The sequence below is a fragment of the Thunnus albacares genome, chromosome 1, assembly GCF_914725855.1.
Source record: "Thunnus albacares chromosome 1, fThuAlb1.1, whole genome shotgun sequence".
NCBI classification, from domain to species: domain Eukaryota; kingdom Metazoa; phylum Chordata; class Actinopteri; order Scombriformes; family Scombridae; genus Thunnus; species Thunnus albacares.
This window is the reverse complement of record NC_058106.1, coordinates 30,031,938-30,047,522: the sequence shown is the minus strand read 5'-3', so window position 1 is coordinate 30,047,522 and position 15,585 is coordinate 30,031,938. Positions and strand designations below refer to the sequence as shown.

The 15,585-nt window shown below is 38.9% G+C and overlaps 1 protein-coding gene across 2 annotated transcripts in view; it reads right to left on the bottom strand.

Annotated features, from left to right (window-relative positions):
• Positions 1 to 15,032, bottom strand: part of uacab (uveal autoantigen with coiled-coil domains and ankyrin repeats b) — a 52,244-nt gene extending 37,212 nt beyond the window's left edge. For both annotated transcript variants that reach the window (XM_044354317.1, XM_044354323.1), the window contains exon 1: positions 14,820 to 15,032. In XM_044354317.1, the coding sequence (XP_044210252.1) occupies positions 14,820 to 14,867 (48 nt within the window). In that variant the 5' untranslated portion in view covers positions 14,868 to 15,032. The remainder of the gene's footprint in view (positions 1 to 14,819) is intronic.
• Positions 15,033 to 15,585: the final 553 nt, after the last annotated feature.

Genomic DNA, 15,585 nt, shown 5'->3' with positions numbered 1-15,585 from the left:
ATAAAATGTCATTTGAGCTGCTGTAGAGATAAGAGGGAGGCAATTAAATTCCTGGTAAATGAGACTCGACTCCCATGATGCAAGATAAAGATCAGGTAAGTACAAGCAGGTACGAGCTTGTCCCTCCAGCAAGTGCTCCACCTTTTCTTTACTATGACCGAGCTCTGAGTAAGCAGCTCTGAGTGCAAAATTCTCCATCCACCTCTCCAAAAGCTTTCAGGCCAACATATTGTAAATGCACCTTTAGAAAAGCCGTCTCGAATCAGAAAAAAACATCACAGTCAGTGAAACAAAGCCAAGGCAGTAAAAATAGACTTTGGCAGACAGATTTGGCATTAAAAATAAAATTTGGCATTGAAAACAAACTCTGAACTGAGAAAGGAAACATTGGCATTAAAACACTTGTATTTAAAAAAAAAGTTGTATTGGCACTGAAAAAAGCTCAGATGAAAAATAAAACACGGCCATTACACAAATTAATAAAAATCTTATCTTATTTTATTTTGATATTTTTTGCATTATGTGTTTTTCAATGTCAATCATCAGATTTTTCCTTCATGTCTGTCTTTTTTTTTTCCCAGTGTCACTGGTTTTCAGTTTCAACTTTCTGTTTTTCATTTTTAACTTTCTGTCACTGTTTTGGTGTGACCGGGATGATGACGCAGGATTTGGGCTGCTGCTGCGAGATGACTGGCTGTTCTCACCCGGTCAGCAGCTTCTCACATCTCCAAAAAATTATTTGGATAGACTGACCACATAATGGGAATCTACATGGTTATTTACTCGCCTGAAAAAAAATATTAAATCTTAGCGTGAAAATTACAACAGTCTGGTTCAAAATCTCCACCATGATGCCGTCCTCGGATATCCAATCTTCGTCGGACTGCAAGGCATACTGGGTAATGTAGGCCCAGAAGTTGAAACTGAAAACCAGTGACACTGAAAAAAAAGCTGACAGTGTAAAAAAAAACAACTGTAACTGTAACTAAAAACATACGATGCAAAAAATATTGAGATTAAGATTGTAAGATTTTAATGTCTGTGTTTTATTTTTCAGTGCCAGTACAACTTTAAGAGTGAAAAGACTGAGAAACCTCAAATGAGATTTAGTTGTGAACCAGTGATGACATTTTGCTGTAGACTACACTAAACATAAACAAGGCTCTGTGGCTATGTTCACATTACAGGCCTTAATACTTCATTCTGATTTTTTTTGTCAAATCCGACCGTTTTGTGTTGATGGTTACCATCAATTTTTACATAAATGTCCAGGATTATTTGTTGTGTTGGCAGACAATACAGATGATGAACATGAGAATGAGAAGGATCTGCTGCTAGCTGCCCCCCCATCACTGTTGTTGCTTTCCTCCATGTTTACTTTTACCAGGATGTGAGGCTCCGACACTGAATGATGACAACAGGCAATATGCACATGTGCAGAGAAGTGAAGCATTAAAAAAACCCACATGAATTCCAATCTGACAGCGGTCGCGTAGGCAGAGATCATATATGAACCACATATGCTTAGACCAGATCTGTAGATCTGATATTTGGGCCACTTCAGCTTGTAATGTGAATGTAGCCGCCACATGCTGTCTTTTTTCTGTACAACAGAAGCCACTATGACTTTTGCAAAAGTGTCAGAACTTCCCCCAATCGTTATTGACTTCATGTTTCAGATAAAGCAGAGACACTTGTCTAATCTGCAGAGAGACAGAGAGACAGAAACACACACACACACACACACACACACACACACGAAGCACACGAAGCACAGCTTGATGAGGCTTAGTCTGAGCTATTTCACAGCAGGTTGTCTCTCATCAGCAAAATCTTTGTGTTCTCGTTGCTCAGCATGCCTGACTGTACATACAGTATGTGGGTGCAGGTCTCTGTGTGTGTGCGTGTGTGTGTGTGTGTGTGTGTGTGTGTGTGTGTGTGTGTGTGTGTGTGTGTTTGAGCTGATGTCAGCTGCAGCCCAACCAAAGTCAGTCAATAAGCCCCCATCACATGCCAGCCTCCCAACATTTCTCCATCACTAACCTTTGCACACACACACACACACACACACACACACACAATTCACATTACACATAGTCTGTGGAACGCATGGTCCATTTAATCACACATGACAAACAAACAATATACAAACAAAGACACACATGTATAGTACCACCACAAACCGACACATGTACGCTCCCTGGGGGATGTTACACAGAGTGAGCTCTCTGCTTCCTGCAGGGCGTCGCAGGCACGGCATGGGAGCGCAGACGGATAACACTGCTGAGATGACCTCATGGCTGCCCCCATGGAGCCAGACGTTAATCCTAAAAAAACAGACCGTCACGCTACCACCTACAGCCAGCACCACATCCAGCTTTAAACAAACTTCCGCTGATCCTGTCTGAGAGTTCGCCTCCTACAGTGAATATAAGTAAAATGTCAACGTGAACAAATGCAGTGAGACTACTTTACTACTTAAAAAAGGAAAAAATGCTGAATTCTGCAGAAAAATATTTCTCAATTGGTTCTTTAGTCCAATCGAGATATCAACAACTACTATCCAGATTGTCATGAAATTTGATATCGGTATTCATGTTCCCCTAATGACTTTGCTGACCCCCCTGAGAGTTTTCCCTCCAGCCACCATCTGGCCAAAATTTCCACTTGTGCTCTAAAAACAATGAAAATCTAACAGGCAGATTACAGTGACATTTTATAGACAATAAACACTTTTCATTGAGGACGCTGCATGAGTAGTTTTCCTCTTGCTCTACAATCAAGCCAAAATGTCAACTTTGCATAAAAGATATGAACCCTTACAAGATGTAAACACCTCATGTAGATGACAACATGGCTTTTTCTGTGTTTATGTGGGCTTTGTTTAACATTACAGCTTCTATGGGGCCACTAGCAGGGCTTTAAATTATTATTCATACCAAGACATTTACCATCTCCCCTTCTCTTTAACATCTTTGCAAGAAAGGCTTGCAAACGGCATAAGACTTTAATTTACTTGAAGCTTGACAGTTGCCCTTTCAGTCAATAAAACATAAAAAGCTCATCTGAAAGCACAGATTAAAACTTAACCTCTTTGTATTTCTACACAAGTTAAACTAAGTTGGTATATACATATATAACTGTATAAAAAGGACAATGTGTCTTATTCTGTGTAATGTCATTTCATAAATGAAATCTTCTGTGGAGTCACACACCACACAGCAATATTTATGACTGTACATTTCACTGTTCTGGATGAATAGGGAAAAATGTTTTTTGAGTGATAAAATTGGCTACTGTTTCATCTCTTGTGCTCATGTGTGACAGCAGTCTTTGCTCCATTGTGTTCATGTGTGACAGCAGTCTTTGCTCCATTGTATAGCATGAACATCTTCCTGACAGGGCAGCAAGCAGACCAGTAATTTAGTCTGACAGGCGCTTGTCAGAGAAGATAGGAAAAGTCTGACCGAAGATTAACTAAAATGAAACATTCAGTCTAAACCAACTCAAACTCAGAAAGCAAATTAAAATGCATATTTTGAAAAAGAGGCAGGGAGGAAAAGAGGATTTTTCAAATCCAAAACCCTCTCACCCCCAGCAGCAGAGGGTTAAGAACGCCTGCTGGGTGTCTAAACATCAGAACCGAAACTTGCTTCCTACTTGATTACGTGCAGTTGGTATTGAGAGCCTTAGGAGGCTGCAAACATTCAAGTTTCCACCCAATTGTGATGCTTATTTTATAACTCAACAAACTTCTCATCTTGCCGCAATGCTACAGTTTTAGACACACTGGTTCAACTTTAGCAGACATTTTGTTCAGATGCGATTTCTCTGATTATGTGAAAGCCGTCTCAGATGTAGACCACAGTTTGCGCTGCTATCGTTGCCATGGGCTAAGAGACATATATGTCCACAATATTCACGTTTAAAACCAAGTGCAATTCTCAATTTTGAAAAATCTCACAAAAGGATAAGGCTTTGTTTCTGCATCAGACATTTGTCCTACACAATGATCTCATCTAATTTACCATATGATATGAATTTTTCATATGTGACCATAACAGTAGCTATTATTTAATAGCTTAAATAATTACTGTAACTCTTCAATAGGCAGCAAAATATTTAATCACTGCGATCTCAATGCAGTTAGCCATAATACTGCTACAGGTGGCTAGTTCCTGAGTTTACTTTCATTCAGACTCAGAAACAAACTTTTAAAGCGATTCATGTAAATTCTATTTACTCCTGACAGTAGAATAAACCACTATAAACCAGTCATGCAAAAAAAACCCTGCGATATACCGTGAAACCGCCTGGATCTTAAAAAATACCGTGATACAAATTTATACCGCCCAGTACTACTGTATACTGTACTGTATTGCTGTACTTTTCTAACAGAATTTATGGGAATTTATGGGAAAACTGGAAGCAAGCTGTGTACAGCGCTGGGGTTGAAATCGCAGCAGGGAACCATTGCAGAGCTCTACATAGAGCCACAGGCGCTCACAACTTTTAAAAGCCTCAGCATGCTATCTGTTGAATGCCAGTGGGAGATTGAACAAATTCATTAGTGTTCATGATGGTTTTGGTTTTTATCACACATAAAAAAAATTGGTGTCATTTCATCAAGTTTGATTGGGCATTTTGTCTATGTTCTGATTCTTCTTTTTTGGAAGCAAGACACCACAATCAACTGATCACCTGATAACAAAAATAAAGAATTATGCATTAATTTAAGCATTATGGCTACAGCTGCAACGATTAGTAGGTTAATCGATAAGTTGATTGAGAGAAAATGAATCAATCAATCTTTTAAAATAATTTTTGAAGAAAAAATTCAAGATTATCTGTTTCCAGCTTTGTAAATGTAAATATTTTCTGGTGTCTTTAATCTACTGTGACAGTAAACTGAATGTCTTTTGGGTTGTGGACTGTTGGTCTGTACAAAATAAGACATTTGGGGACATCAGCTTGGTCAATGGGTGACCGTGATTGACATTTTATAGACCAAATGACTAATTGATTAATCAAGAAAATAATCAACATATATTAGGTAATCAATAATGAAAATACTTGTTACTTGCAGCCCTAATTATTACTGTGATTATGGACATCAAAAACACTGAATCCCAACCTTATTCCATTTTCTTATAAAATTGCAGCAAACCAAGTGACAAGTGACAGAAAACAACTTCTACTACTATCATAGTTCTAACTTCAACACTTCACCATTTAATGACCCATTTTTGTAACTTGTGTTTGGCTCATCTGCAGACTATTTCAGCAACTTCATGATCTTATCACTAAATGCAAATACACAACTGAAAACATCAGATAGTTATCATGCTCCTTTCTCTCAGCTCCATTCACACCTTCTTTTTGTTAAAAACAACCTTAAAATCAGAGTTGTTTCTACTTCCCGACAATAGAGTCCAGCTCCATCTGCCTCCTCTTGTCCACCCTCATCAACACCTCCCAGCCCTGCACTCTATTTTGTAAAATAACACCCCTTCAAAGGCGAGGGAGGCTCTTAAATTTCGTCCGCAAGGCGCATGCCCACGGGGGGAGAAGACAGAAGAACAGGCTGATCAGGAGCACAAAGAAGCAGGGAAATATGCAGACAAGCTCCCCTTACAAATGAAAGGGAGTTTTAAGTCCAAAATCCTGAGATCTGAAAAGTGGAGGATAACACAGTCTTAAGAGAGGTGAGGGTGCCCCACCAGAATGGCAAACCTGACACAACTCAACTGATATTAGTATGAGGCCTGTTGTGCCCTGAGCAGCAGCAACATCAGCGTTGTTTTCTGATACAGATTTAATAAGTAGTCATGTTACTGTTAAGCCTGTGAGTCACATTATGCTGCCAGAAGCTGTAATATAATCAAGGGCCAAACACAGGGCTGTCTAAATTGGAGAGTCGACAAATACCTGAATGAATGCTTTATCCTTGATTTACCCCTTTCATTACACCGTGGTGTGTCTTTGCCTAAGGGACGTTTCTCATTAGGTGAGTGTTTAACCTGTCACCAAAAAAGGCTTACCAAGCTAAATGACTGGCTGCTATGGTCAGCCTTAGTTTGCCTTTGAAATCGTGTACGAACTAAATGACAAGGGAGTTGCTGAGAAATAAAAACAAGCCTGAACTTCAGGAAAACAATTCAAGGTCAAGTCCAAAAGCAGAAGTTGTAAAAACTAAAACATCAACAGCTAACAAACATGGAGCTCCAGCAACCTGCTGACAGAGTGATACTCAGGACCATAAAATATACTGGTAGTAACCTCTCATTTACTAAACACATGCAACAGTATGGTGGTGCGGGCAGACAGCTATTTCTTCTCAAACATTTTGATGTTTTACAGCTGAGCGAGCTGCTAACGAACATATAAAAGTATTAATATTTTGTTTCTTGCACCTATTTATTATTTTGCACGAGTCCTTACGTCTGTTCAGTGTTGCACTGTGGTTCCTGAGGAACAACATTTTGCTTCAATTTATGTAAAAATGCAGATATGTGAAAATGATAATAAAACTAAACTGAGCTGAACTAAAGGAAGCATTTGCTCTGAAATTAATGTAACTGGCAGATCAGTCAACCAGAGGCAATTAGACAATCAATGCTACAGTTAACAGCAACCTGCAAAACACGCCTGTAAACCACTAATTGAAGGAACAAGCTTCAGCAAACTCACCACAATGAGTCTTGAGTATCATAGTGATGACGATGATGAAAGTAAAAGTAAAGACAATATGCATTAAGATTAATACTAGACCCTTTCCAGGATATTTAACACACCGTATTTGGAAGTCATTTGTTTTATGGTTATGAATCCTAATTGATTTTTGTTTCACAACACTGTAAAATACAGCCATTTCAAACCCAAATTGGCTCTTTGCCAGGTAGAGAGGTATACTATGAATCCTAATAGAAAGTATCATACCAAAGACATTCAAACAAGTCTTACAAGTTGGACTTGGTGACGACTTTTACTAAGTGTCTTCTACTTTGAAAATGACTACAATGTTATGGAACATTCAATTATCCCGACATAAAAATGTCACTCTTAATTGACACCTTAATAGAAATGCAATGACCACTACAAGTAAGTTATAATTCGAGTGGATAGTCATGTAGAAAAAAAACTGAGCAGCTATAATAGACTGATGACAAATTATTACAAAACATGAATTGTACAGAAAATGAGGACCATCTTTCATCTTTTCATAATACCAAACTAAATATTTTTTCTCAGTAGTTATGTCAGACTTCACCTCGATGACCCAAGATTCAAAGGAACCACCTTGTTGATTTGAACCTGAGCAAGACATTCAATCCTTATTCGATACAGAGCTGGTGTTTACAATGGTCAGCAGTGCTGTTTTCTCAGGATGTTAATCCTTTACTCTGATCTTCATGGAGGTATGAGACAAAAGAAATGACCTCAAGTTACAGAAGTGAGGATGTAGTAAATAATGTTCCCACAATAACCGAGTTACATGCACAATAATATCATAATCATATGATTAGTCACGTAGTCAAGGCAGGAATGTGAGTTAGGTAAGACCATGGAAACACCAAATGTTTATTATCAAGTTAATGGGATTATACTAATAGAAAAAGTAACAATAATCGCCCTAAGATATACTGTAGTATTATTTGTATGATTGGCATTTTTAATATAAACATCCTACTTCAGTTGTACCTCTATTAAATGTCATGCAATGAAAGTAGTATTGTGACAAAACGTAATTTATGAAAACGTACTGTTTTTTGCAGATTAAATCTGCTTTTGACATATTCTGGTTTCTTTTTTATTTGGATGTGACAGGAACCAGAACCTGATCAAATCTAAACAATTCCCAATCCTTGACACATGATCTACCGTGTCTGATGTCCTGTTGGTACGACGCTTAAGTCTCCCTTCCGTTGTGCTGCCATGTGCAAATCCTCTCTATGAAACAAATTAACGCCCATCGCTTCAAGATCTTAGCAAAGTTTTACTCCAAAAATATTTGCACAAAGATAGCCACATCACACTAGTATTGTAACAAAAACATCAGTGTGAGGAGAAACTGCGTCATTAATCTGGAGGTACATCTTCAGTCGTTAACTGCATTAGACTACACTACAATATTAATAGTACAGTCCGTAAGAAAACTCATGTATCCTTCTTAATCTAAGAATCAGCCAACTCCAATGATGGTTGACCATAATCAAATTGTTATGTGTGTGAAAATTTAGCCAGTGATCAGAGATTTTTTTTTAATGGCAGGCAGCTGGCACCACAGGGTCTGCTGCTCTCAAACAGGTCTTTGATGATTAACCCAAATGCCAGCAGTCTATATGGGGTGTGGCACTAAATGACTTTCATTTCAGCCCACTCTAACCTCTTGTAATCCCCACACACACACAACCACACACACTCACATGTTACTCACAAGAGTTCCTTCACTTGTGACTAACTTTCTTTCTTCACTCGTAGCGCCACCCATAACCATCTCCATCACATCAACATTAAACTAGAACCAACAGACACTCAGGGCAGTAAATGTTTTAAAGGCCGGATGTTGTCGGATAATGGCAGATATCAAAGCTTTATTTGGCCAATAGTGGTGGGCAATATAGATATGAAGGGAATCTTAATCAAACAAAGAAAGTCATGTTTCCATTCTGTGCAAGTCACATTTGCAAGTTGATTTTTGCATCGTTTAAATCCATGTTTGTTAAATTATAATCTTCTTCACTGCCTCAGTTAGCGGGTTACTAACATTTCTTTGCACTTAACTGCTCACAACTATCATTCAGCAGCACGCATATGTCTTTTTGTCGCCTACATGTATGTGCATTCTTGTGTGCCTGAGCAATACAAACAAAACAGGGGCCCACTTGTAAAACATTGCTCCAGAACATGACTAGTGGCCAAAAACTCCATGGGGTACCTTACATGGTAACTCTGAAACAGTGACATAATTATTCACTGTAGTTTCCTTGAGCATAGAGTACTGTTCACAATGCTTCTGCGCAGGGCTGGGCAATATTTTGAATTCATTTGATTAATTAGCATTTTTGTTTTTGCATGATGAATAAGGTCTAAATCATGAAAATCGAGTTATTACAACATTTACAAAAAAGTAACTTTTAGTCAAAAATTAACGTAGATGATAGCTGATATATTTGCCATCTTGAGCCACGACAGTCCCGTAAACTGTGACATCAATAGTTGCACTACATGCGCACCTGCTGCAGTTTACGGGACTAGCGGCTAACAAGGTGGCTAGCTGTCTCTGGCTATCAAGTAGTGAATTCAACAGTCACATCTGGAAGAGGGCCAGCCTGAAAATGACTGTACACTGATCTGCGCTCTGGGTTTGTTTGTTGGGGAGGCGATTAAAAGGTGTGCGGGTTTTACTGCCAGGTAGCTGACACTAGCTAGCCAGGCAGATGAATTATTGATTGGACCTTTCGGCTCTGTCTGTACTGAATTGAATAGTAAAAAATAGATTAAAATCATGAATCAACCCCAAGCTTAAAAAAAAATGTAGATTACATTTTTTTTGCCAGATCGTCCGGCCCTAATTCTATGGCTTATGAAAAGACATATCTCATCTAATCAGACTTAAGTTTCTCAGTCCGTTACCCTGAACATCCACTGGACACAGCTACAACATGCTCCATCAGCTCCATGGCTGCCAGAGCCAATCACAGCGAATCTATCCCCTGTGCCAATGACCACCAGTTTTTTTCATACATACAGCCAGACTATTATTGTCTTACTCTTATTAAAAAGGAGGTAAGTATTAAGTATTGCAATGTTAAGAAATCCTTTCAAAGCCTCGTGGATCAACACCTGTATCGCCACCACAAACAAATCACGTGTTTCTTGGTAAATCTGTGTTATCTAATGACCCTTGAGATACTAAAACACACTTACACAATAGACACACACACACTGGGGAGTCAGTACTAAAGATTTTATGACAGAACTGCTTTTTCATGTTCCTGTGAGCAGAATGTAACTCAAGCTCTTGAGAGTTGGATCTTAAAAAATATTCTGAAATGACACAGTTGTGGTTTTTGTCTGGAAAGGCTTCGGATGAATCTGCTTCAGAGAGACTTACTTTCATGTAGGTTGCAGAATAGATGATTGACAGCTACAGCGTCTCGTTCACTGAGACATCAACATGAATCCCTATGACTCAAGTGTCCAATAGGGTGCTTTTACTGTCTTTTGGCTGCACACAGTAAACAGCGTTCCCCGACAGACAATAAGCAGTGACTGTGTGCGACAGCTCGGACTAATCTCAAAACTAACCAGGAAATCCAGTTTCTGTCATTTTCCTACAGAAGCTCTCCTGTCTGCTTCTGTCTTACATACATGCAGTCATAACTCTGAGGTGTTTATTCAGACATTTGATCTTCATCTTCCTGAGGGCATTCTCATCCGAGTATTTGTTTTTATTCAGATAAGGATTTGCTTGTCATAAGCCAATTTTATTTTCAATAACAGAATGAAGTGATTCTTTTATTTAAAATTGTCACCAAAATCAAAGGCAATCAAAACTATTATCAAAAACCAAGAATGGTTAAACATGAAAGCCTCATTTTTGTGCACTTTACATCAAAGGAGGAATAAATAAGAAAGTCTACAGCCATGGTTTGTTTTCAGTCAAACCTTAAAATATCCATAAATCTTGTTTTCTTCCCACTAGGAGCATATTTATGGTAATTACACATGACAGTGCCTGTCATGAGAAGCCTTGCAATTATTCACTTTTAACAGAAAATAGTTTTCTACAGAAATGGGTAACAGAGACTGAAGCCCTGAGACAACCCCACAGAAATCCTGACTTCTACAGGTGGTTTTAGGGAATATCTTGGCATGTTGAATCCTGGTCAATAAGTATATTTGTTTTCCAGCTACCTTAAATGGCTAGCATAGTTAGCATTCCTTGGATGAAATAACCTCTTGTAAATATTTGATAGGTTGACCTGATTAGAGAATAATTACAGAGTACACAATAAAATAAAGCAAGCAACCCTTAAAGGACGGGTTCATATTTTTTTCTGATCTGTCTTAAAACAATAGTTAGGTGCTTAAATGAACAATGAAATAGTTTTTCCTTGCTGTAATCATTCCTCCTATTCATACTGGCCATCAGAAGATCCCTTCAAAATACACTTACAATGTGAGTGATGAAGGCTAAAATCAGATAAACATTGTCTGGGGAAACAAAAAGAGGAAATTTTATGCTAAAAAGCTGTAAATGTGTCAGATATCCACTTGATATGACTAACTCAGACTGCTGAAGCCTCATGTAAGCTCTAGATAAACTTCTAAATGCATTTTTGCACAAAATGACTGTGTGGACACTCTGTGGATTTTGGCTGCCATCACTTACATTGAAAGCACAATTTTAATAGCCAGTGTGAACAGGAGGAATGATTACAGTGAGGAAAACCTCTATCAGTGTTCATTTGGGCACCTGACTGTTGTTTTAAAAACAGATTTGAAAAATTGTGAACCTCTCACTTAAAAGGAAAAGTGAAGTAAAGTCTGGAAAGACAGTTCATGTCTTCTTTGTCTAAGAAATTAAAAGTAAACCTCTAAATCCGTACTTGGGAGGAGACGAAAAAGATTCATTTACATTGCACAAGGAGTGGAAGGAGATACTGTTTCTTCAACTGATTTGTTTTCTCTGGACGGGATTCAGTCACTGTTTGTTCAAATACTAAGAGCAAGTTTCCTTTGAATTCCCCCTCGCCTCTCCCACTCGGAAAATGCAGATGTGTTTTTCTCAATTATTAGTCACCCCACCAGGAAAGAGTGAGTTACTATACCTCCTAGGTATTGTGTACCAGTGAGGGAAGCACGCATCTAAAACATTTTACAACATTTTATAAAAAGATTCATAAAGCATGTCATCAATCACTGCTGTTTGACTAATGTGATTTATGTTTATGATCTTCAAAGGTTTCAAAGGGTGATGATCCAATATGTAATGAATGATAACTATGCCTTTACCTACACCAGAATGCAAATTTAGAGAAAAGGTACGGTGTGTCTTTTCAAATTACATTAAAACAGAGCTTAGAGCTATACAGCGATACGCATCCACCCCTTGGTCTGTATCTAGGTGGTTTGGTATCTTCCTGCACAGAGGAACAAAATGGAAATGTTATGAAATCATCACTCAGGCCTGCGTAAATGTCATGTCTGTTTCCTCAATACGGCTCACCTCCTTTTTAAAAAAAAAAAAAAAAACAGGCTTTTTTGTTGACTGAATTTAAATGGAGGTTTCTGCTTCTGACTGAGGGAGTGAAAACTAACACTGCGAATAATACCATTTCATTGCAGAACGGCTCTTTTCTTTCTCCTTATAAAAAGAGGGCCAGATAGTTTACCACACACAGATCCTCTGGCTTTGTGTGGCTTTGTGCCTTTCTCATGGTAATTGCTGGGGGCTGAAAACAGAGTGCAGTGCCAAACACCCACTCCATGTTGAACTGTGCAGAATTGTAATGGCTGTCCATTAGCAAAGGTCATAGGCCACAGGTGGTTTGTGAGGAATTTATTCCACATTATGGCCCATGATTTAAGTTTAGCTGAACATCACAGACCTAATGGATGCTCTGTACTGTACAACGTATGTTAAATCATACAATACTCTTTGCTTTATCACATGCGGACTTAACCTGAGAACAAGATCACTGTAACATTCTTGTAGGGATTTATAGTGTGTCCATGACGCCATGGAGCCCTGGTGGCTAACTGCAACAAATTCTGTAAGAACATGTGGTTTTAATGTAATATTTTGAAGTCTTCTATATGTTGTAGCAATATCAGTGTTTTTCCTTCGAGTAAGGATAGACGACAGTTTATTAGGTATATGTAGCTAAACAGAACAACCCTGCAGTGTATGTACAGTTTTTTTTTACTGTTTGAGAGGGTGTTAATTCAACTTTATGGTTATTTTGGAGGCTGAGGTTTGTGGTAGAGACACATAGGTTAGTGAGCTGCTCCACCCAAAACAATTCAAAATGCAACCCCAGCTTCAAAAGGTCATGAGGGTATTTCCATGGTCTTGACAAGACACAAAAGAGTCCCGAGTCAACAAGCACCACAGAGTTTTTAGAGACCCTGAGTGTCCCTGGTGATAACAACCAAGAGCACCGAAGCACCTCAGGGCTACGTTTTGAGTCCCCTGCTGTACTCCCTGTACACATATGACTGTGTAGCCACTTTCAACTCCAGGCTGGAGCTGCTTTCATGAGACAGACAAATAAATCAGAGTTCAGGGGATGATAAATGACATTAACTGTAGGGATAGGAATCAAGAACCAGTTCCATTTGAGACCTGTTTCTAAATTGTCCGATCTATTAGAATTGTATGCTTCTGAGCTTATCAATTCCCCTTATCAATACCCAGGCATGTGATGTTGATGGAACGAAAAAGGCAGAGCCCAACTGCGAGGGCAGTCTCCTGACTGTCTGCAGCGCACACACACTAAAGTTATCTTGAGCTATCTTGTGATTCATCTTAAAAAAAGGCAGCGGTTTCAAACATGTTTTGATTTAATGAATAATTACCTTTGCAAGACGAACATGATGTATATTGTGAACTTTCTACATCATCACTCAGAGACTAACGTTAGCGGACCAGCGAACTCCAGCAGTAACAAACCAGATGAGACCAGCTGACCAACACACACTGCGGCATTAAACAACTTAAACCAAATCTGAGGTGAGAAAAAGAAGAGAGAATAGAAAACAAGAAGAAAATAACTCGGTCAAAAACCCTGCATCAGTTCAACATCTTTGACAATGATGCTGACAATTTCCCTGGAGCTAACAGTGCATCAGAGAAGCTGCTCGCCACCACTGGAGATATGATGTTAATGTTAATAAAACAGTGGAGCAACCCCCCCCCCTTTTGTTATTCTTACACAGGCAATTAACTGCAGTTCACCTGTTTTTGATGACCATTTATCTTATCTACCAGTTATGTTTCATAAATTCATCAAGATTCAAGGTCATTGATAAACAGTGGAGGTGATAAAACAGTTGCACTGACACTAAAAACCTGTGTAGGCCTTCTTTTTTCCACACAGATAATTGAGCGGGACTCAATAAAGGAATCTATTAAGAACTGGACTGATAAGCAGGATCGCTAATGACATTGGTATCAAAACAATATTATCAATTTCCCTAATTAACTGACACGTGCAGCATCAAATAATAATCTGTTGGACAAAATACAACGAAGTAAGTAGCTAGTAATTCTCTTCAGTGGAGTTAAAGTTGTTGAAATTGACTTTAGCAGTGATTTAACCGTCCAGTTTACCTAGTGCTCGTTTTCATCACAGTAATGTTAATTAAAATAGTTTGGATAGCTTGACTGCTGATGCATTCAACTTATGGTTCTGCTTCATGCTCCCTCAGACTTTTTCAAAGGAGAGCTTTTTACATTTTCAGTGTGCGTGAAGGATTTTTGTAATTGGCCCCCATAAAAGCTAGAAACGGCCCTGGTAAAATCCCTGCGTCAGGCCACATCCAGCAGCCGCGCAGAGCTGCAGGTGCTCAAACTTGCTGGCGGTGTGTTTTCCAACCAGACCGCAGCAGCCGTGGGAACATGACCGTGGTTAATGTGGTTGTTGAGGACAGGAGATCAGGGTTACAAACAAACAATAACCTCCGGAACTAGGACACAATGTCTAGCATAAGCGGTGTTCATCAACCCCACAGCTAACGGCTAATTCAATTGTAACAGGTTAGGATACTAGCAGCAAAACTAAGTCAAAAAACAAGAGAATTCAACTTACTGTGATGGTAACTTCGTGCTTTTTCAGTCGATACTTGAGGCTCTTCATTTTGTAACGTTGGTTTCTGGTGTTAAAAGGCCTCTTTTGGTGAATAAGTTCACCACTAATAAGGAAACTTCCCCAAAAAAGTAAGACGAAGCAAGTTTTATCCCCTTTTCTCTCACAGGGCGAGTTTCACCTGACGCCTAACCGCAAACTCTGATCGCACTTTGACGAACAACCCCTTCAGCCAATCAGAGTGAACCATGCGCGTTCTAGTTGACTTTTTATCCAATCGGCTACGACGGAGGGCGGGACTTCCTTGTTGAGTGTTGTTGGGAGAAGTTGGAGACATCCTGGGACAAGGCAGGAAAATCTGGCGTGACGTCAGGCTTACCTGAAGACTGAAACACCTGGGAAAGTAGGCTTAATTCAAACCTAAAAAGACTAATCTGATACTTACGGTAAATAGCTCACTATTAACTGTCTGCTAATAAACATTGTAGGTACACCTGCAATAACAATGATAGGCCAACTACATGTACTCTCTATTACCTCCTTACCTGTTTATTATGTGTTACCAACATCTTGCTCACTGTACTGTAGTTAGTTGTAGTTATGTGAAACTTAATTTATTTTATTTATTTATTGTTTATTTGTATAGGGACAAGGATATAGTATAAACTATTGCCACATACACAGCATTTATAGCCACTCATGACTACATGACTGATTCCCCTTTAAAAACTGTTTCAAAAGCCATCTGTCCAACTGAGGATTTAGCATA